General features: G+C 41.6%; 2 protein-coding genes across 4 annotated transcripts in view; one reads left to right on the top strand and one right to left on the bottom strand.

Annotated features, from left to right (window-relative positions):
• The window catches only part of CTPS2 (CTP synthase 2), a 140,524-nt gene that overhangs the window by 56,817 nt on the left and 61,066 nt on the right, over positions 1–22,641 (top strand). The window lies entirely within an intron of this gene.
• Positions 16,551–22,066, bottom strand: S100G (S100 calcium binding protein G). Its single transcript, XM_053579865.1, has 3 exons — positions 21,931–22,066; positions 20,999–21,142; positions 16,551–16,812 (listed from the first exon to the last, which is right to left on the bottom strand). The coding sequence occupies exons 1-3, from the start codon at positions 21,994–21,996 to the stop codon at positions 16,708–16,710; spliced, it is 315 nt and encodes a 104-aa protein (XP_053435840.1). The 5' UTR covers positions 21,997–22,066; the 3' UTR covers positions 16,551–16,707.

Below are 22,641 nucleotides of genomic sequence, written 5' to 3'. Positions count from 1 at the left end.
CACCTGCTTTGCTCAGTCATCCCAGGACATCTTGATTCCTCCCATGCTCTGGGTTTTATGTTTGGATGACCTGAACTAGTTTTTTCTGATGTAGCCTGAGATGTCCCCTTGTCTCAAATCTTCCTCCCTCTGGAATCTCAATAAAACCAGTGAAGAACTTAATTTATAAAAACACAACAGGTTGGTTACAGACACCTCCCAATGCATCCTGGGAATCCTTTCCTGTCCTCTTCCTCTTCTTCTGCCTTCTGCACTCATGCCACTGCGCTCTCCACTAATGGGACGCAGTCTGTGTGATTGTGTGCTTCTTGGCCTTGTTCTGCTTCTTCACCAGCCGCCTGTGCACACCCAGCTGTGTTCCTGCTGCTGAGCACCCACGTCTATAGAGCATGCTTCTCATACAATTGTAGCTGGTTTTTAAAGCAGCTTTATTAAGATACAATTCATATACCACAAAATACAGCCCTTTAAAGCGTATCATTCAATGGCTTTTAGCATATTTATAGGTTTGCAACCATGGTCACAGTCAATTTTAGACCATTTTCATTTTTCCAAATAGAAACCCCGTAACCCTTAGCTGAAACCCCTAAGTCTCCTGTCCCCCTAGCCCATGGCAACCATTAATCTATTTCTGTTTTTATAGATTTGCCCATTCTAATCATTTCATATGAATGGAATAATACAATTTGTAGCTTTTTGTAGTCTGTTTCTTTTACTTAGCATAATGTTTTCAAGGTCTATGTGATAGTATGTATTCGTACTTTATTTCTTTTTATTGCAATTAATATTCCATTGAATAGACGTATCACATTTTACATATCCATCCACCCATTGATGTACATTTGGGTTGTTCACACTTTTTGGCGATTATGAATAATGGTACTCGGAACATTCATGTACATGTTTTTGTGTGGGTGTATGTTTTCATTTCACCTAAGAGTGGAATTGAGGGATCATATGGTAACCCATTCTATGGGTTTAACCCTTTGAGAAACTGCCAGACTGTTTCCCAAAGTGGTTGCAAAATTATACTTAACCACCAGCAATATATGAGGCTTCCAATTCCTTGTGAACATTTGTTTGTTGTCTTTTTTTTTTTTTTTTTTTTGAGGCAGAGTCTCACTTTGTCACACTTGGTAGAGTGCTGTAGCATCACAGCACACAGCAACCTCCAACTCTTGGGTTTAAGCGATTCTCTTGCCTCAGCCTCCCGAGTAGCTGGGACTATAGGCACCTGTCACAATTCCTGGCTATTTTGTTGTTGTTGTCATTGTTTAGCAGGCCCACACTGGGTTCGAACCCGCTAGCCCCTGTGTATGTGGCTGACGCCCTGGCTGCTGAGCTATAGGTGCTGAGCCTGTTGTTTGTCTTTTTGATGATAACTAACATAGTGGGTGAGTGGTGGTATCTCATCATGGCTTTAATTGATATGTCCCCGATTGGAAAGGATGTTGAATATCTTTTCATGTGCTATTGTGCACTTGGTTATCTTCTTTGGAGAAATGTCTATTCACATCCTTTGTCCTTTTTTTTTTTTTAAATTTAGAGACAGAGTCTCACTTTGTCGCCCTTGGTAGAGTGCTATAGTGTCACAGTTCACAGCAGCCTCCAACTCCTGGGCTTAGGCGATTCTCTTGCCTCAGCCTCCCCAGTAGCTGCAACCACAGGTGCCCACCAAAATGCCCGGCTATTTTTTGTTGCAGTTTGGCCAGGTCCGGGTTTGAACCTGCCAGCCTCAGTATATGGAGCCAGCGCCCTACTCACTGAACCACAGGTGCTGCCCTGTTTTTTTTTTGAGACTGAGTTTCACTATGTCGCCCTTGGTAGAGTGCTCTGACATCACAGCTCGCAACAACCTTCAACTCTTAGGCTTAAGCGGTTCTCTTGCCTCAGCCTCCCAAGTAGGTGGAAATACAGGCGCCTTCCACAATGCTGAGCTATTTTTTTCTTTCTTTCTTCTTCTTCTTTTTTTTTTTTTTTGTAGTTGTCATTGTTACTTTGGCAGGCGCCGGCTGTGTTTGAACCCGCCAGCTGCCTTTGCCCATTTTTAAGGTGGGTGATTTGTATTTTTATTATTGAATTGTAAGTTTTCTTTCTGTATACAAGTTCCTTATGAGATAAATGAGTTGCAATATTGACTTTTTGGGCCAGTGATACTTTATTGTGTGTTTGGATTGTTCTGTGTCTTATAGGCTGTTTGATAGCATCTCTGGCCTCTACCCATTACGTGCCAGCAGCATCCTCCTCAATTGTGACACTAAAATTATCTTCATATATTGCCAAATGTTCCCTAGGGGCCAGGGGCAGAATCAACAGGGTTGAGAATCACTGATTCAGAGAAATCTAGTTCTATTCCCTCCTTTTCCTATGGCAACCATTCATTATTTTTTTTTCCTTGGTTTATCTTTCCATTTAAAAAATATAAGTAAGCTGTATGTCTGTCTGTAATCCTTCCCTTCTACCTTTATCCTCTTAGATAAATGGTAGCATGCTCTGCACATTTTTTTACTGCTTTGCTTTTTTTACATAATACTTTATGTTGGAGATCACCACATGCAGAAATATTCTTCACTTTTTTATAGCTTGTAATTCAAATCATAATGAACCATAACTTAACCAGCCAGATGGTACTTTTAAGTCTTATGCTCAGAGGGCCTAATACCAATGAAGAGTTCTTTATGAGCCTTAAATATAAATATATTTCCTGACTAATAGCTGAAATGGCTTTGCCAGGAAAACTGAGTTTTCTTTTCTAAGATATTCGATGGTCTAGGAAGTGATTTTACCAGTAGGTGCCACTATTAGATAGCTTTGGCAAGGTTATTTCTTTGATGACTGTTCTTTATTCTGTGTGTGTTTGTGCATGTGCTTCTAAAAAAAATTATGCACAGAGTGAAAAGTTAAGCCCTGAAAGGTACAGAACTGCCTCTCAATGTCAGTTCCCTTCCTCAGAGGCAGCTACCTTGATTATCCCTTCATCCCCACCTCCCCCATGATGGAGTCTTGCTATGTGGCCCAGGCCAGAGTGCAGTAACTATTCACAGACATCATCATAGCACACTGCAGCCCTGAACTCTGGGACTTAAGCTAATCCTCCTGCTTCAGCTTCCTCCCAAGCATCTAGGACTACATAAATGTGCTACCATACCTGACTAATTTTTTTTTTTTGGTGGCTAATTTTTTTATCTTTCGTAGAGCCAAGATCTTGCTTTGTTGCCCAGGCTGGTCTCGAACTCCTGGCCTCAAGTGATCCTCTGGCTTCTGCCTCATAAAGGGTGATCTATTTCTTTTATTACTCTTTCAGATTGCTTGTGTGTGTGTGTGTGTGTGTGTGCGCACGCGCGCATGCATACGCGCTTTCACACACATATGTATGTGAAAAATGCATACTTGACACACTGTTCCCATCTTGCTTTTTGAACTAATCACTCCACATCAGTGTGGAGAATACTTTCTGAATACTGTCCAGAAAATATTCAGCTGTACAATACGAAAAACAGAAACACTTGCTGAGGAATAATGACTGGATACTTTCTGGACAGACCTTATCTATTCTTGCCCTGCTATCCAGTATTTATTTCACCGGTGTTGCAGGTAGGTTGTTCCCATTATTTTCCCACTTGAGAATCATGCTGTAAATTTGTATTGGTGTTTGTGTGTCCTTGCAACCATATCCTGTAAATTAATTTTACCTGTGCTATAAATTCCTAGAAGGGGAATTGCTAATTCAGAGGATGTGTGCATTTTGCATCTTGATGTCTCCTATATACTTAAGTGAGATGAGAACAATAAAACCTAATTGCTATTGAACGTCTTTACGCCTGCAAATAAGTTTGTTTGGGAAAAGTAAACCTGAGGAGGTATAACCTGAAGAGGCTGCGTTTGTGTTGATGGTATGATGGTAAGACGTCTTAATAAAGAAGAAGACTAAGGTGATGGAATGATAAGGCAGCAAACATGAAGCTGGAGGAGTCACTTATACTTGAGCAAATGATAATTACCTAGTGAGCCACAGTCATGCTGGCCCTTCTAGCCAAAGAAGTAAATAAGGGGTGGCTAGCAGTCTCCTTTAGGGTTTATTTGCTGTTAAAGTGTTTTCTTGGGCCTTTGTGACTCTCCTTCGGCAAGCAGGATTAATCAATAGAGACACTGGCATCCAGAACACATCTAAGGGGAGCTGTCTCTTAGACACATAGTAGGAGAAAGAGATTTTTCTCTAAGGGTTAAATTAAAGTAGACTTTTTCTGAGTCTCTGAGTACTCAGGAGAGAATGAAGTAAAATTTATTTTATTGTGTCATGTCTCTGTTATTCCACAAGGTGAGATAGAAGGCTCTGAAACCTCACAGAATATCTGTGGTTTCTACAGCAAGTCTGGGTTTCTGGCCGCCTTCAAAGTAGTCTCAGCTGCCTCCTAGATGATGCTTACCAGAAACACAGATGTAGCTGACTTAAGGTCTAACTTTATTTATCAATCACATGGCTGCTGCTGACATCTTTGACCTTGAATTTGGGCTAAGCTCTCTCCATTTCCGTCTGGAGTGTAGTTCATAGCAATATGGACTTTATAGTTAGAATATTTTTGGCTTTTGAGGCATGTCTACAAAAAATAATCTCAATCTAATGTGTAAAAAGGCATGTGGATATACTTAATTTTAATCATTCCTTTTATATTTGTTGAAAAAGGTAACTTTAAAGAAATCTGAATTTACATAGGATTTAACACCCTGAAAACAGAATTCACATTCCCTCTTCAAAATATATGAGCCTTTGCACAATGGATGGTGGCATTGGTAAGGAGAAGTGAGAAATTGAAAGCATTTTTTCAAATTGTTTTTTGTTAAATCATAACTTTGTACGTTGATGCATTTATGGGGTTCAGGGTACTGCTTCAATATACAATGTGAAATGCTTACATTGAACTAAGTAACACATCCATCACAATTATACTCATTTCTTAGTAGTTTTGAAATGTACCACGGCATCATGACATTAGGTGAGGTCCCCCACCCGCCGAATACCCTCCCTCCTCCCATATTGCCCCTCCCCTCCTAAATTAAAAGCATTTTAATAGGAGGCTATTGGATATTTGAGACTTCAGTATTTGATGTTATTTCAATTTTCATTGTTTATCATAGATTTGACTTCATTTATCCCTATTTGATTCAGGAATTTTCAGAATTAAAATTAATTTTACATATGCCATAGTTGATTTGTGAAACTGTCACATGTAATTAAAAGTCAATGCAGGTGAAAAGTAATGTGTGTTATACATTAAGCATAATTAATGCACAACATTTGCCTTCTTTTTTTTTTTTTTTGGGCCAGGGCTGGGTTTGAACCTGCCACCTCCAGCATATGGGGATGGTGCCCTACTCCTTTGAGCCATGGCGCCGCTCACAGCATTTGCCTTCTTTTAGCTGAAGCCTTATTCAAAATATTTTCTTCATCTCTATTATTTTTTCATGAGTTCATATGGAATGTAAATTAAGAGGTATTTAACAAAAACGCAGACAACTCACTTAGTAACCTTTTAGGCAACTTTGATTACTTTGTAAACTGATTTGCATTTACAATGTTGAAATAAGTATCTCCCAACTAACAAAAAAATCTTATACAAGTCATTTGGAGTTGAGTTTGTGCTAAAAACCTTTTTTTGCCATAAAAACAGTCATCAAGAACACAGGTAGCCTTGTGGGCGAAGTAGCCTTTTATGGACCAGTCTAGGAGCCTGGTTGTCATTTGATCCTACTCTGTGGGGATGGTAGGTTCAGAGTTGATACCAGGCTAAGGGCTGAGGTAATTGCTTTTTACCCAGAGAAAGAAAATTTCTCCTGAAATGGAATCCTTGCACACTACTGATGAGAATATAAATTGGTATAGCCATAAGGAAAATGATATGGAGGTACCTCAAAAAATTACAAACTACATATGATCTGGCAATCTCACTCACAGGTATATATCCAAAAGATAAGAAATTAATATGTTCAAGAGATATCTACATTCCCATGTTCATGGCAGTATTATTCACAACAGCCAAGATACAGAATAATCCTGAGTGGTTGTTGACAGACAAATGAATGAAGAAAAGTATGTGTATGTACACACAGATAATGGAATATTATTCAGCATCAAAAAGGAAAGAAATCTTGCCTTTTGCAACAATATGGATAAACGTGGAGGATGTGTTAAGTGAAATAAGCCAGGCACAGAAAGATTAATACTGTATGATCTCACTTACACGAAGTATGTGGAATTTACCACAATCAGGGGTCAGGATGAGAGATAATAGTCAAAGGCTGCCAACTTGCAGTGATAAGATTAATAAATTCTTTAAAAAAATTTTTTTTTTCTGACAGTCTTGCTTTGTCACCCTCAGTAGAGTGCTTTGGCATCATAGCTCACAGCAACCTCAAACTCTTGGGCTCAAGTGATTCTTTTGCCCCAGCCTCCCTAGTAGCTGGGACTACAGGTGCCCGCAACAACGCCCGGCTACGGGATGAACAAGTTCTACAAAAAAATAATGATGAACAAGTTGTGGAGACCTAGTGTATAGTATGGTGACTATAGCTAATAATATAGGATTAATTACTTGAAATTTGCTAAGAGTAGGCTCAGTGCCTGTGGCTCAAGTGGCTAAGGCGCCAGCCACATACACCTGATCTGGCGGGTTCGAATCCAGCCCAGGGCCTGCCAAACAACAATGACGGCTGCAACCAAAAAATAACCGGGCATTGTGGCGGGTGCCTGTAGTCCCAGCTACTTGGGAGGCGGAGGCAGGAGACTCGCTAAAGCCCAGGAGTTGGAGGTTGTGTGAGCTGTGACGCCATGGCACTCTACCCAGGGCGACAGCTTGAGGCTCTGTCTCAAAAAAAAAAAAAAGGAAATTTGCTGAGAGTAGATCCCGAGTATTCTTACCCACACACATGCATACATGTAACTGTGTGAGGTGATAGATATGTTATAAGAGTTTGCTTTATTGTATACTATGTATATGAAAACATCATGTTGGCCGGGTGTGGTGGTGCACACCTGTAATCGTAGTACTTTGGGAGGCTAAGGCAGGAGGATCGCATGAGTCCCCAGAAATTGAAGGTTATAGTAAGCTATTACAATGCCATTGGCGGCCACTGCATTTTAGTGAGAGCAATAGAGCAAGTCTCTTGTCTCAAAAAGAATTGTTTTTTGTTGTTCTACACCTTGAATGTTTACAATTTGTATTTGTCAATTATACTCCCAAAAAGTTGGTTAAAAAAAAAAGAAAGAAAAATATCCCTTCCAGACATGATGGCTGCTGACTAAAGGCTAGGGCATCTTTTTCTCCTACCCTTTCTCCTTAACCAAATCTACTGTTTGGGGTGAGCTCCTTTTAGTGAATCACAAAGGTGGTCCCTATTGTTAACAATAAAAGCATGACTAAATGAGTACTTCAAAGCTAATGCATTTTTTTTTTTTTTTGAGACAGAGTCTCACTATGTCCCCCTTGGTAGAGTGCCCTGGTGTCAACAGCTCACAGCAACCTCAAACTCTTGGGCTTAGGTGATTCTCTTGCCTCAGCCTCCTGAGTAGCTGGGACTACAGGTGCCTGCCACAACGCCTGGATATTTTTTGGTTACAGTTGTTGTTGTTTAGCAGGCCCAGGTCAGGCTGGAACCTGCCAGCCTCTGTGTATGTATTGCCAGCACCCTACTCAATTGAGCTGTGGGGACGCCAAGCCCATTTATTTATTTATTTATTTTTGAGATAGTCTCCCCCTGTCTCCTTGGGTAGAGTGCCATTGCATCATAGCTCACAGCAGCCTCAAACTCTCAGGCTCAAGCAATCCTCTTGCCTCAGCCTCCCAAGTATCTGGGGCTGCAGGTACCTGCCACATTGTCCAGCTGTTTTTTTTTTTTTTTTTTTAGAAAAAAAAAACCCTCTTGCTTGGGCTGGTCTTGAACTCTTGAGCTCAAGCAGTCCACCTGCCTCGGCCTCTCAGAGTGCTAGTATTATAAGTGTGAGCCACTGTGCTAGGCTTTAATACTAATGCATTTTAAAGCTCTTGTACTTTGAGTTCTGTGGGAAACGTCTTAGGAATAGATATTTCAACCACTTGAAAGATTTTTTTTTTTTTTTTTTTTTTGTAGAGACAGAGTCTCACTGTACCGCCCTCGGGTAGAGTGCTGTGGTGTCACAGCTCACAGCAACCTCTAACTCTTGGGCTTAGGCGATTCTCTTGCCTCAGCCTCCCGAGCAGCTGGGACTATAGGCGCCCACCTATTTTTCTGTTGCAGTTTGGCCGGGGCTGGGTCCGAACCCACCACCCTCGGCATATGGGGCCCGCGCCCTACTCACTGAGCCACAGGCGCCGCTCTCCTTGAAAGATTTTTTGCAGTAGAAATAATGAATGCTGGGCGGCGCCTGTGGCTCAGTCGGTAGGGCGCCGGCCCCATATACCGAGGGTGGCAGGTTCAAACCCGGCCCCGGCTGAACTGCAAACCAAAAAATAGCTGGGCGTTGTGGTGGGCGCCTGTAGTCCCAGCTACTTGGGAGGCTGAGGCAAGAGAATTGCTTAAGCCCAGGAGTTGGAGGTTGCTGTGAGCTGTGTGATGCCATGGCATTCTACCGAGGGTGATAAAGTGAGACTCTGTCTCTACCAAAAAAAAATAAAAAAAAATAAAAAATAAAAAAAAAAGAAATAATGAATGCTAGTGGGAAGAGATTACTAAAAAGAAAACTGTCACTGTGTATTTGTTGCTTGTCCACATAAGTGTGTCCTAAACATGGTGTGTTATAAAAGAGCTGCTGCCACAGCCCTCCACTTGCAGTTTAGCTGGGGATTCAGAGAAAGACTTGTGTACCACTACTAGATGTATGGGCAGTGTGAGCGTGTGCCGCCATTATTGCTACCTGTCCTGCCATGATAGAATATTCTATATCCGTGCCATCCAGCACCGCAGCTATTAGCCTCATGGGGCTATGGAGCACTTAAAATTGAGCCAGTATGTCCAAGGAACTGTATTTTAATTTTATTTAATTTTAATTACTTAAAATGCCAACAGCTACTTCTGTCTCTTAGCCACAGTATTGGGCATTGCATGTAGACTACAGATACTTAAGCATTCAGAGTCAGGGCTGGCCGTAATCTTAGCACTTTGGGAGGCCAAGTGGGTGGATTGCTTTAGCTCAGGAGTTTGAGACCAGTGTGAGCAAGAGTTAGACCCTGTGTCTAAAAAATAGCTGGTTGTTGTGGCGGGCACCTGTAGTCCCAGCTACTTGGGAGGCTGAGGCAAGAGGATCGCTGGAGCCCAGGAGTTTGAGATTGCTGTGAGCTATGATGCAATGGCACTCTACCCAGGGTAACAAAGTGAGATTCTGTTGCAAAAAAAAAAAAAAAGAAAGAAAGAAAAATAAATAAATAAAGGAATTCAGAGTCAGGAAAAAATATTGTGACTTAGAATGAGAAGGGAAGATTGTCGAAGGCTGACACTTGGTAGAATGGGGAGGAGGCATACTCTAGGCCAGAATGTCCAAGATTTTGTCATAAAGTAGCTAGTAGCTTGGCTGAAGCACATGGCTCTTGTTGGAATCATAGGGGAAAAAAGGGAGACAGGTGCTGGTTTGTGGCAGTGCAGGAGTGTCAGTGTCAATCCTGAAGGCAATAGGAACCAATTAGGTAATATTGGTCACCTGGGACATGTTATGCAAATTCTCTAGTCATTCCTCAAGGCCTTTTTTTTTTGTTTTTTTGTTTGGTGCAACAAAATATTGAGCAAATAATAATAATAAAAAAGTAACATTCACATTATCATATGAAAGTATGTCTATTATAGAATGCTTTGACTCAGAGGTTCAGTATGGATTCATTAATTAACTTCTTATTTTTTTTTTTTTTCCAAAGTCTCAAAAAATGGAAGGCATTTCTGTAGAATGTGTGCTTTCTGGTTCAATTGGCCAGGGAACTTGAGGGATGGAAGGGGAGAAAAGACTGTAGAAATGGCATGCGGTCGACTGTTGGGCAGCCTTGGCCTGTGAGGCTGGGGTAGCACAGGTATTGCTACAGAAAGAGATGGAGGCCAGAGCAGCTTTTGGAAAGAATCACCAGCATTTCAAGACTAGATAGTCAAGAATCTTTCATTCACCAGATATCAATTGAGTCCCATCCTCCTTGCTAGGTCCCAATCTAGACTTGGGGATAATTCAGTGAAGAGAACAGATAAAATCTTGACCTGTGTAGAGCCTAAAGTCTATTGAGGATTCTGTTTTCCTGGCTGACAAAATGCTAGTACTAATGATTGGAGAGGAAATTCATGTGAACCCTGTTGGATGTGGGAAGTAAGATCAGTGTTGGAAATGAGGTCAACAAGGCTCGCCCAATGGACACACATTGTTTTCCCACTTCTTGAAGGTTAAACTTGAAATGATTATTTGTCCATGTCAGTAAATCTCAGCTGTCAGAGAAGGTGGCTTTGCAACACACTTTCTGAGTGTCACCACTATTCTGGCTGTGGTTGGCTTTGAAGGACTAGTGCATGGCTCGGCCTTCACTCTTGTTTTCCTTGCAAGCACCCTTGTAGACTCTTTGTTGGTGTCCACCTCTTCTACATGAATGTCACTCTATGAATCTTCCTGTTTTTTTTTTTCTGACCTTCGGCAGACTCTTCAGCATGATAAGCAAGAACTTTCATGATCTGAAGCCATGTGCCTTCTATATTTCTCATACTCGGCATTCCAGCTAAAACATAGTGTATGTGGGTGTTCCTGAACTGCCTTGCGCTTGGACATGACTTGTTGACTTGGGGTATTTTCTCTCTTTGAATGCCCATTTCATGCTTTCTGCAAGGTGCTCCCTATAAATCCTGGTCGAAATGCTACTTTTTGGGGTTAGTCCTTTCCCTGGATTAATCCCAGATGTACTAATTTAGAATTTCAGAGGTGTGGAAATTTGTATTTCTATGGCATCTTGCATGATGCCTTGCCCATAATAGGTGTTTTGTATATGTTCAAGTTGAAATAGGTGATGTATATTTACTCTTTGAGGGGCTATTTGATATGTAGAATAAGGCTGAGTTGCACAGTTAGTGTGATCTAGACATTAGAACCTAACAAAATCACACACAACAAATAATAAAAACCCAAACTATAGACTAATGTTGGTTAGGAATGAGGATGTGGAAATCTGATAATCTTTATTGAAATATTAGAATTTTTAAATTTAACAGCATTAAGGAATAATTGATCAGGATTGGATAGTGCGTTTATCCCAGGAATTAAATCAATTAACAAATCATATTGATTAGAAAAAGGCAAGAACTCCTGCTCAATATTCATATCTTGGTGGCCACAATCTCATAACAAACCAGGAAGAAAGAGCCTTTTACTTCTTAAATAAGAAAAAGAATATCTTACAAACCCATAGCCAATAGTAAACTTAATGGTGAACTGGTAAGGGATTCCTATTAAAACCAGGAACAAATAAAAGTGTGTACTATAGTGATTGATAACTTGTTAAAATGAGACCAGTTAGGGCCGCTTGCTGTAATCGTAGCACTCTGGGAAGCTGAGGCAGATGGATTGCCTGGACTCAGGAGTTGGAGACCAGCCTGAGCAAGAACAAGACTCTGTCCCTAAAAATAGCTGGGCGTTTGTGGCAGGCATTTGTAGTCTTGGCTACTTGGAAGGCTCAGAGGAGAGAATCACTTGAGCCCAAGAGTTTGAGGTTGCTGTGAGCTATGACATCACAGCACTCTATCTACTAAGGGCGACAAAGTGAGACTGTTTCAAGAAAACAAACAAACCAAAAAACCCCAGCTAATGCTATAGTGATAGAAGTCAGTATAATATTTTAGTAAAGCAATTAGTTGGTCTGTTTCGGAAGCCATACAAATATCCAGACCCTCTGATTCAGGCATTTACTTCTCAGAAATTCTCCTAAGGAAATCTGAAGTGTTGACGGAAATATGAACAAATACTCATTATAACATTTGGAAGAAGAATCAGAAATGAAAACAATCTAAATGCCCCACAATGGGGAAATAGTTAAGTCTATTAAGGGGCATCTCTACAGTAGAATATAATGAGTCATTAGAAATGTGGAAGGGTTTTGATACCATGAGAATTCTTGTGTGGAATTCATATGATTCAAATTGTATTTAAGTATTCCCTTAGCTGTGTCTACAAAGCTCTGTTCCTGGGTGGAAAGTTAGTAGTCAATTTTTCTGGTTACGTTTCTAAGTGTTTGAGATGGCTTCCAGTGAATTTCATTTTTTTAATTAGGGGAAATGTTCATAATCATGCCCTTTTCCTCTCAAATCTCCATATTATATTTTCTTCCCAAAGTTAAATACAATAGAATGTTTGTAGGTTGACCACCCCAGGGATTGTAACAACTGGTCAACATATGGAGGTGGTCACCATAAGGAACTAGGCCTACTGTACTGATGTACATGTGGTGCATGTGGTGCATGTCTGGTCTATGAAAATTGGGTCATCTTAAGGAGGTGGTCAACTACAGAGGTTCTGCTATAGTTGTATTTTTTTGTTGCAGTTTGGCTGGGGCTGGGTTTGAACCTGCCACCCTTGGCATATGGGGCTGGCGCCCTACTCACTGAGCCACAGGCGCCGCCCTGTTTTTCCATTTGTTAATATCCTCTGCTATTTCCTTTCTTAGGGTTTCATAATTTTCTTTATAGAGGTCTTTCACCTCTTTTGTTAGGTATATTCCTAGGTATTTAATTTTCTTTGACCCTGTGGTGAAGGGAGTTGTGTCCTTAATTAGCCTCTCATCTTGACTGTTATTGGCGTATACAGAGGCTACTGACTTGTGGACATTAACTTTATATCCTGAGACATTACTGTATTTTTTGATGACTTACATGAGTCTTGTGGTTGAGTCTTTGGGGTTCTATAAGTATAAGATCATAACATCAGCAAAGAGGGAGAGTTTGACTTCTTCTGGTCCCATTTGGATGCCCTTTATTTCCTTGTCTTGCCTAATTGTATTGGCTAGAACTTTCAGCACTATGTTGAATAGTAATGGTGACAGAGGACAACCTTGTCTGGTTCCAGTTCTGAGAGGAAAAGCTTTCAGTTTTACTCCATTCAGTAAAATGTTAGTTATGGGTTTGTCATAGATAGCTTTGATCAGTTTAAGAAATGTGCCACCTATGCCTATATTCTTGAGTGTTCTAATTAGAAAAGGATGCTGGATTTTATCAAATGTTTTTTCTGCATCTATTGAGAGGATCATATGGTCTTTATTTTTGCTTCTATTAATATGGTTGATAATGTTTATGGACTTGTATATGTTAAACCAGCCTTGCATCCCTGGAATGAAACCTACTTGATCATGATGTATGACTTTTTTGATGATAAGCTGTAATCTATTGGCTAGGATTTTGTTGAGAATTTTTGCATCTATATTGCATAGGGAAATTGGTCTGAAATTCTCCTTTTTAGTTGGGTCTTTTCCTGGTTTTGGTATCAGGTTGATGTTTGCTTCATAGAACGTGTTGTGGAAGATTCCTTCCTCCTCAATTTTTTGGAATAATTTCTGCAGTAGATTCCCAGAGCATAGACCTTTCTTTTATTGTTTTTAGTAGGACACACATCTACATGGTTCAAAAATAAAATATGCAATAAGAAATAAAATGAAAAGTGGTTCTATGGGCTGGGCACGGTGGCTCACTACTGTAATCCTTAGCAGTCCTGGAGGCTGAGGCGGGTCGATTGCTTGAACTCAGGATTTCACGACCAGCTTAAGCAAGAGTGACACCCTTTCTCTAAAAGTAGAGGGGCATTGTGCCTGGCACCTGTAGTCCCAGCTTCTCGGGAGGTTGAGGCAAGAGGATTGCTTGAGCCCAGAAGTCTGAGGTAAGCTATTACACCATGGTACTCTACCCAGGTTAACAAAGTGAGACTCTGTCTCCCGTCCCCCTCTTCCCCCCCCCAAAAAAAAGGATAGAAATGTGGTTCTCCCATCCCTGTCCCTGATCCACCTGGTCCTCTGCTAATGTGGAACCACTGATATTAGTTTTTAGTTCATACCTGCAGAGCAGTTTTTTAGCATATATTCAAGCAATTTGAATATATGTACTCCAATTATCCTGTGTTTGGAGTTACTATCTACTACCTACTTGTCTTTAGTCTCCCTCAGTTTTGGCACTCTGGCCTCCCCTTGTGCTTATACCAACTGGGACTTCCCCGTCTCAGAGCTCAAACTCTGCAGAGATGAGCCTGGCCTTGTTCTGCCTGTGGACAGGCCTCTTTCCCTTCAGGTCTGCCCTAGGTAGGAGGGTAGGCACATGCTCCTTGGCCCACCGTGGGAAGCCTTCCTGCTACTGGGAAGATGACACTAGCCAACTTGACTGACAGACCCCCCAGACAGTTTCAAGTTCAGTAGGTTAAAATAAAAAATTCAAGTCAAAGGCAATATTTTGTAGGCAGTGATTGTCAGCTTAATGGTAGGGTGGTATAGAAGAATCATTGAGTGGGCTTGTGTAGTTTGAAAAACAGTATTATTTCTACATTTCAAACGTGGACATGATCCAATAGAAGGAAAACATGGCAGTGTTGGCTCTCTAGAACGTGAAGTCAAAATAAAACGATTGGCCAGGTGTGGTGGTACACACCTGTGGTGTGTGGTTATTTGGGAGGTTTGAGGAAGGAAATCTATGATTGTGACACTGAACGCCAGCCTGGGCAACAGAGTGAAACCCTGCCTCTTAAAAAAAAAATTGAAGAGCATCATTCAAATGCATGAGTGTGATTTTGCTCCCAAGGAGGTTACAGTTGTTTTTTTTTTATGAATAAAATATAAATGTTGCTCTGTGTTTGTAGCACAGACACATAAACGTAAATAAATAGATGCATACAGTATTTCTGTGCAATTAAAATTTCTTTGAGAGAGTTGATTAGGAAAAAAGCATTTAACATGGCTTCTTAGGAGGGTGATAATGATAAAAGAAAAAAAGGCCAAGAGAGACTACACAATGCAGCGGGACCCTATATTCATAGTGTTTGGACATTTGGAAGGTAGGGTAGTTGCAGTGCAGATAAAGGGGATATAAAGTCTCAGCTGCCAGGCGTTTTGGTGACTGGCTTTCTAGGCCAGTTTGGGCCATTGGTAACTTGGACTAACTTGAACTTCAACTCTATCTCATAAGGGTACAAGAAATGTAACCTTCTCTGTGTTTCTTCTTCCATACTCCCTACCCTCCTTACCCTCAGTTGGACTCGGCAAGTGAAATTTGAGGGCTGTTTCCTCAGAGCTACAGAGCCTGGTGGAAGGGCCCAAGATCATTTGTTATTTTTTCTTTTCTTTTTGTTTTGTTTGGGACACAGGCTCTCATTCTATTGCCCATCCTGGAGTGCAGAGGCCCAGTCATAGTTCAGTGCAGCTTCCTGCTTCTGGACTCAAGGGATCCACCCAACTGAGCCTCCTGAGTAGCTGGGATTATAGGCACACACTACTACACCTAGCTTTTTTTTGTTCTTAATTTTTGTAGAGACAGGGGTCTTGCTATTTTGCTGAGGGTGGTCTTGAACTCCTGGCCTCCTGTCTTGATCTCTCAAAATGCTGGGATTACAGGTATGAGCCACTGCACCTGGTCCCCTGGGACCTTTTATATTACACATCACAAACCTGTACCCAGGAGGCATTGGACCTAAAGACCCGTGTTCACCTGTAAGTGATGAGTGGGCATTTGTTTCTTCTCTTTCCTCCATCATCATTAATTTACAGAGTACAGTGAGTGCTGGGAGATGGCTGAAATACAAGGGTGTTTTGTGAGGTCTATTTCCACTAGTTGGTGAATAGCAAGAGAGTTGAAATTGGGAATGCTGTGAGTGCTGAGTGAGCAGTTTAGTGGCTGGGGTTGGGGGAGGGGAAGGAACAGCATTATTCTGGTGGAAAAGTGGACAGAGGAAGTTGGTTTGGTGTTTTAGGATTCTTTTCAAGCTTCCCACACCATCTCTCTACTCTTGTACTAAATTATGGAGCTGTTTTGGCCCTCCTTTTTTTTTTTTTTTTAATTTATTGTTGGGGATTCATTGAGGATATAAGAAACCAGGTTACACTGATTGCATTTGTTAGGTAAAGTCCCTCTTACAGGCTCGACACCTGTGGCTCAATTGGCTAAGGCGCCAGCCACATACACCTGAGCTGGCAGGTTCGAATCCAGCCTGGGCCCGCCAAACAACAATGATGGCTGCAACCAAAAAATAGCCAGCGTAGTGGCGGGTGCCTGTAGTCCCAGCTACTTGGGAGGCGGAGACAGGAGACTCGCTTGAGCCCAGGAGTTTGAGGTTGCTGTGAGCTATGATGCTACAGCACTCTACCCAGGGCAACAGCTTGAGGCTCTGTCTCAAAAAAAAAAAAAAAAAGTCCCTCTTACAATCGTGTCTTGCCACCAAAAGGTGTGGCACACATCAAGACCCCATCCCCCTCCCTCCTTCCCTCTCTCTGCTCTTTGTTTTTTTTTTTTTAAATTTTTAATCTGTAGAATTAGATGAGTGACACTAAGTTTGCTTTCACATCTAGTAAGTTATGAAGGTCATTACTTGACAAGGTGAGGCATGTCTAAGAATTTCTTTATTAGAAATAATTGCACCTCATAGCTGGATCATTACCATTGCAAAGATTTAAACCAAGACATTGGCGATGCCACATAGGGTAGGCCCAGCCCATGTGCTCTTCCTTTGGGGTCAGGAATAATTTTTCATTTTTTCCTTCACTGGGATATCTTCTTTACAAACAGTTGGAATTCTTCAAAACTAACTTCCCCATCTCCATTCTTGTCCAATTCTTGAAACAGGTCATCTAGGGTGTTTGGACCCTGGTTTTAGACAAAAAAGATGGGATGTTGGAGGGAAGAAAAAAAATGAAATCAGTTACTGCTACTCAGTCTCTGAAAACTGAGGCCCTGGGTCTGTACTGCAAGGGGGAGGCTTGAGTTTGTGGTAGAGGGGACAAACCCGCTTCAGCTGTACTGTTGTTCCATGTTTCAGAACTGGTTATCCCCCCCATCACATATTTATTATTTTAATATAATGCAGATTATAATATAATTGGTTTCTTATGTGATCTTATATCTTTTTCTTTTTGCTTATAAAAACATTCTTTTGTCAGACACAGTGGCTCATGTCTGTAATTCCGGCACTCTGGGAGACCAAGGCTGGTGGATTGCCTGATCTCACAGGTTCGAGACCAGCCTGAGCCAGAGCAAGACCTCATTTCTAAAAATAGCCGGGTGTTGTGGAAGGCGCCTATAGTCCCAGTTACTCTGGAGGCTCAGGCAAGACACTAAGCCCACGAATTGGAGGTTGCTGTGAGCTATCATACCATTGACAAAGTGAGACTTTGTCTCAAGAAAAACAAAAAAACTAAAACATTCTTCTGTGAGGGGTGTCTGTGGGCTCCACTGGAACTGCTGAGGTACCTACGCCCCCAAGGTGTCCTGGGAGCTGTTTTTTTCTTTCTCTTTTCTTTCCTTTTTTTTTTTGAGACAGCGTTTCAAGCTGTCACCCTGGGTAGAGTGCCGTGGCGTCACAGCTCACAGCAACCTCCAATTCTTGGGCTCAAGTGGTCCTCTGGCCTCAGGTTTTCTATTTTTAGTAGAGATGGGGTCTCACTCTTGCTCAGGCTGGTCTGGAACTGGTGAGCTCAGGCAATCCACCTGTCTCGGCCTCCCAGAGGGCTAGGATTACAGGGGTGAGCCACCACTCCTGGCCCTGTCAGCTGGTTTTTATCTCTGTAATCCTCACAACCACCCTGTGGGGGAGATCCACTTTACAGGTGAGGAAATAGGCTCAGAGAGAGCCAGTAACTTGCTCCAGGGCCCATAGCTCATTAGCAGAGGGCTTGGGGTCCAAACTTTGGCTTCAGAGCCAAACCCATTAACTAGCCACCACTTCAGTTTTTCCTGAATCTCAGGCTGTGCAAAATGACTTTTTTTTTTTTCCCAAAATGACTTGTTTTATCAGTGGTTCCCATCACACTTTAGCATGTGTTAGAATCACCAGCTGGCTTTGCTGACCATAGTAAATACAGATTGATGGCCCCACATCCAGAATTTCTGATTCACTAGATTTCTGAGAATCTATTTTTGCTGCTGTTCTAGGGGCATGCTTGGACAACTGCTGCTGGGTTGTTTCATGAGATCATGTTTCAGGCTTTCTGACTACTGCTGTTTCTGTTGTGTCTTAAGCAGACTTCATTTTTGTCTCTTCCATAAAACTAAAATTGTGCAGCGATCACCACTTAGACTTTCAGATAGGAGTGTATTTGTGGCAAAATAGTACTTAGGAAACCTGGTATAATAACAGTTTGGTTTATGTCAATTTCAAATTAGACTGTATACTTATTTATATATAAATTGTTGTAAAAAAACACATAACATTAAGTTTACCATTTTAATCAGTTTGATGTAGTGCTGAGATTATTCATATTGTACACCACATCTCTATGGCAATATATATTTTAAACACTTAAGATTTCTACAGAGACGCTTTGGACTTCGCTATGATCCCAAGACCAAACTGTAAGTTAATTATTCTGCATCTGTTTATAAATATAAAGCACTGTTTTTTAGATGCATTTGCTAGATTCTAGACCACACGAGATGATGACATATGTATAAACAGAGTATATAGCTGGAAAATCTTAGTAATCCCCATGGAACTACCATTAGCCACATGACTTTATAAGCTGGCTTGCAAAACTCATTGTTTCAAAACTTTCTGTTGGTCTTCTTACGCTTTACCAAATTATAAAAGTCTTACTTGGTTTTTGTAGGAAATACATAAAATATAAAAAATTTGTCACCTCTTTACTTTTATTAAAATCTTTACTTTTTTGGGGGTGGGGGGGAGACACAATTTCACTCTATTGCCTAGGCTAGTCTGCCATGGCATCAGCCTAACTCATAGCAACCTCGAACTCCTAGGCTTATTCAATCCTCCTCCTTCAACCTCCAAAGTAGCTGTGAGTACAGGTGCCTGCCACCATGCTGGGCTACTTTGGTTTTATTTTTATTTTCTTCCTATTTTTAGTAGAGACAGGGTCTTACTCTTGCTCAGGCTTGTCTCGGTCTCTAACTCCTAAACTCAAGCAATCCACCCTCTTAAAGTGCTAGGATTATAAGGCGTCAACCATTGCACCGGGCCTCCAAGTCTTACCTTTTCAAAACAACTTGTTTGAGTAGATTGCCTAGGTTTTCTTGTTAGGTTATTATTTGTCTTATTTTTGGAGAAAGTGAAGTTTTTTTTTTTTTTAATTTAAAATTTCTCAAACTATTTTGTTTTCCTTTCTTTTTTTTTTGGTTTTTGGCCAGGGCTAGGTTTGAACCCGCCACCTCTGGCATGTGGGACCGGCGCCCTACTCCTTGAGCCACAGGCGCCGCCCTTGTTTTCCTTTTTAATTAAAAAGTACCCTTCTCTGCTATTGCCTTTAACCATTTTTATTTTATTTATTTTTATTTTTTTGAGACAGCCTCAAGCTGTTGCTCTGGGTAGAGTGCCACGGTGTCACAGCTCACAGAACCTCCAACTCCTGGGCTTAAGTGATTCTCTTGCCTCAGCCTTCCAAGTAGCTTGAGTCTACAGGTGCCTATCACAACGCCTGGCTGATTTTTGGTTGTAGTTGTCATTGTTGTTTGTCAGGCCTGGGCTGGATTTGAACCCGCCAGCTCTGGTGTATGTGGCTAGTGCCTTAGCCGCTTGAGCTATAGGCACCGAGCCCTTTAACCATTTTTAAAAGTTCTTTTATATTTCAACTCTAAGAAAATGAGGCAAAATCAGATTATAAGGTCATTATGTTTAGAATTATTTTTCTTTTTAGTATCCTAAACAGAATTCTTTTCAACTGCCATATTGGCAAAAAGGATATTTCTGGTCAAAATTGGGAAATCAGGGATACTTAACGTAAATGCTTTCTTCTTCTGAATTAGAGCTAAATAGTGACTTAGTTGGATGTAACAACTTTTCAGTTGCTTCCATCGTGAAGATGGTTTTTAATTGCAAAGAGACAAAGATTCTCTCCTGTGAACAAAACTTTAGTCAGTTTCCTGTGAGTACCCTGCTTGACTAGGCCCAACCTTGGGCTTCCCTGTCTGTCCTTGTAGAGTCCGGTTTGACCCTACTAAGCCAGTTTAGCAGAAATCCTCCACCCCTCGAATCTGATCACCCTTTATATCTTATCACCCTTGCCTGTCTTCAGCAAGAATCCCATCCAGGCAGTTAAGCTGGAAACGCCACCCCCTGCCCCCGTTTTTTTTTTTTTTTGAGACAAAGTCTTATTGAGTCGCCCTGGGTAGAAGTGTCCTGGCGTCACAGCTCACAGCAACCTCAAACTCTTGGCTCAAGCCTCAGCCTCTTGATTAGCTGGGAGTATAGGTGCCTGCACAGCGCCTGGCTATTTTTAGAGACAGGGTCTTGCTCTGGCTCAGGCTGTTCTTCAACCTGTGAGCTTAGGCAGTCCACCTGTCTTGGCCTCCCAGAGTGCGAGGATTACAGGCTTTAGCCACCACACCTGGCCTCAAAACCCCTTATTTTTGATGTTTGCTCTTAGTAATTTTCCCTTCACTTGCCCACAATAAGTGTTGTTCTTGTTGAGGTGTTTTACATATAAAAATGAAGTCTGTCCATGGCCAATTGACATTATTTGACAGTCCTCTTTGTTTTCCTATTGCCTGGCACAGAGGTAGGGGATGCAGGCTCAAGGCCTTTAGTGGGTTTGTGTGGCAACTTACGGGTCTTTCAGGCATAGCATGGCATCGCTTCGGTTTACTGTGGGTAGTCCTGGAGGTTCTGAGGTAGTGGGTGGGATAGAGGCTTGGCCCTAGCTTTCTGGGAGCTTGCCTTCTGAAATGTGGCCTGACTTGAGGGGAAGAAAGCCCACCTTCATGTGTCCTTCTCTCCAGCAATGCCTCCCATGGAGCCGTTCCCACCCTGAACTTCTCACTTCTTCTTCATCCCCTCCCACCCAGAGGTCCTGCTAGGCGGGATCCACAGAGGTGCACTCACTTTGAGTAAATTGGGGAATTCAGCCTGAATCAATAGCTTCAGCTCTTCCTTGGACAGCTGGTCCGGATCACCTTCTTTGGCTGCATATTTTTCAAAAATATTCCTCAGTTCTTCAGGGGACTTCTTAGTACTCATTCTGGTGACCTGTAAATTGGGAAGACAATGAGCTTACCGGAAAGCTGAAGTGGAATTTCATGCTGAGAGCTGTCAGCAGGATTTTAGGGTTATTGGGCCATTTTCTTAGCATAGAGTGAGAGAGTAAAGAAAAGAGAGGGGAAGAGAAGATAGGCTCAGGGTGGGAATCGCGTAAGTCAAATAAGTCATTACTTAGTACAGGGAATGTCTGTTCTTAGAATCATCTGTTAAGAGATAGTTCCTGCAGGCAAGTATTTTTATCAGTAATGACCTGACCTTTTTCACTTTCTTTGTACCTGGTCTGCATTCTGTAGGCTGCGCTTTCCTTGTTTTTGTTGTTGGGTTGTTTTTTTTTTTTTTTGGAGACAGAGTCTCACTCTTTTGCCCCAGCTGGAGTGCAGTGGCATCATCATAGCTCACTGTAGCCTCAAACTCCTCAAGTGATCCTCCTGCCTCAGGCTTCTGTGTAGCTGGGACTATAGGCACCCACTACAATGCCCAGCCAGTTTTTCTATTTTTAGTAGAGACAGGGTCTTGCTCTTGCTCGGGCTGGTCTCAAACTCCTTGGCATCCCAGAGTGTTAAGATTATAGGCATGAGCTACCAGGCTCAGCCTTGGGCAGTGGTCCTGAAAACTACCTGGCCACATATTTTAGTTTCTAATTTATGGCTAATACCTTTTGATGGTATAATCCCTCTTTCCTTCCAGACCATTTTCCCCCACACCATTCTATAAGGAAATAGGGTTAGGTGAGTTTAAGCAGAAGGAGTTCTAGGTAGTACCAAAATCACACTGACCTGATGGCCCGGCAGTGAAGCAGCTAGAAGAGTCAAATGTGAGCGTACAGGGCTGAGCAGGATCATGAGACTTTTATAGTCTTTACAGACACGCCACCCTGGTTATGACATTTTCCTCTTGTTTGCCATTTAAGGGTAATTATTAATGGTTTTTGAAATCCAAGCTTAAGACTGCATGAACCTCATAATAAAGGGCAAGATCCAATAAAAGGCCACCTTAACAGTTTCTTTCTTTTTTTTTTTTTTAATTTTTTATTGTTGGGGATTCATTGAGGGTACAATAAGCCAGGTTACATTGATTGCAATTGTTAGGCAAAGTCCCTCTTGCAATCATGTCTTGCCCCCACAAAGTGTGACACACACCAAGGCCCCACCCCGCTCCCTTCGTCCCTCTTTCTGCTTCCCCCCCCCCCCGCATAACCTTAATTGTCATTAATTGTCCTCATATCAAAATTGAGTACATAGGATTCATGCTTCTCCATTCTTGTGATGCTTTACTAAGAATAATGTCTTCCACCTTAACAGTTTCTTAATGGTTTAGAGTGCCAAGAGTAAGTTTGGATTATTTTCCCCCTTAGATTATAATTTCCTTATATGTGGAATTATGATATTTGCTCACAGTTTGCATTTCATAAAGCTTAGATCTGGAGGATTGTTTTGAGTTTAGTTGCATATTTAGGCTTGAAAAAATTACTTTTTTCATATCCAGAA

This window comes from Nycticebus coucang, chromosome X, assembly GCF_027406575.1.
Source record: "Nycticebus coucang isolate mNycCou1 chromosome X, mNycCou1.pri, whole genome shotgun sequence".
Taxonomy (NCBI): Eukaryota; Metazoa; Chordata; class Mammalia; order Primates; family Lorisidae; genus Nycticebus; species Nycticebus coucang.
The sequence above is the reverse complement of the archived record's forward strand: the minus strand, read 5'-3'. Positions and strand labels throughout refer to the sequence as shown.

Coding starts and splice junctions, on each gene's coding strand:
- S100G (XM_053579865.1), bottom strand. CDS start 21,996: ATGATCCTGCTCAGCCCTGTACGCTCACATTTGACTCTTCTAGCTGCT. Junction 21,143..21,930: donor CTTCACTGCCGGGCCATCAG/GTCAGTGTGATT, acceptor CCCAATTTACAG/GTCACCAGAATGAGTACTAA. Junction 16,813..20,998: donor AATTCCCCAATTTACTCAAA/GTGAGTGCACCT, acceptor GTCTAAAACCAG/GGTCCAAACACCCTAGATGA.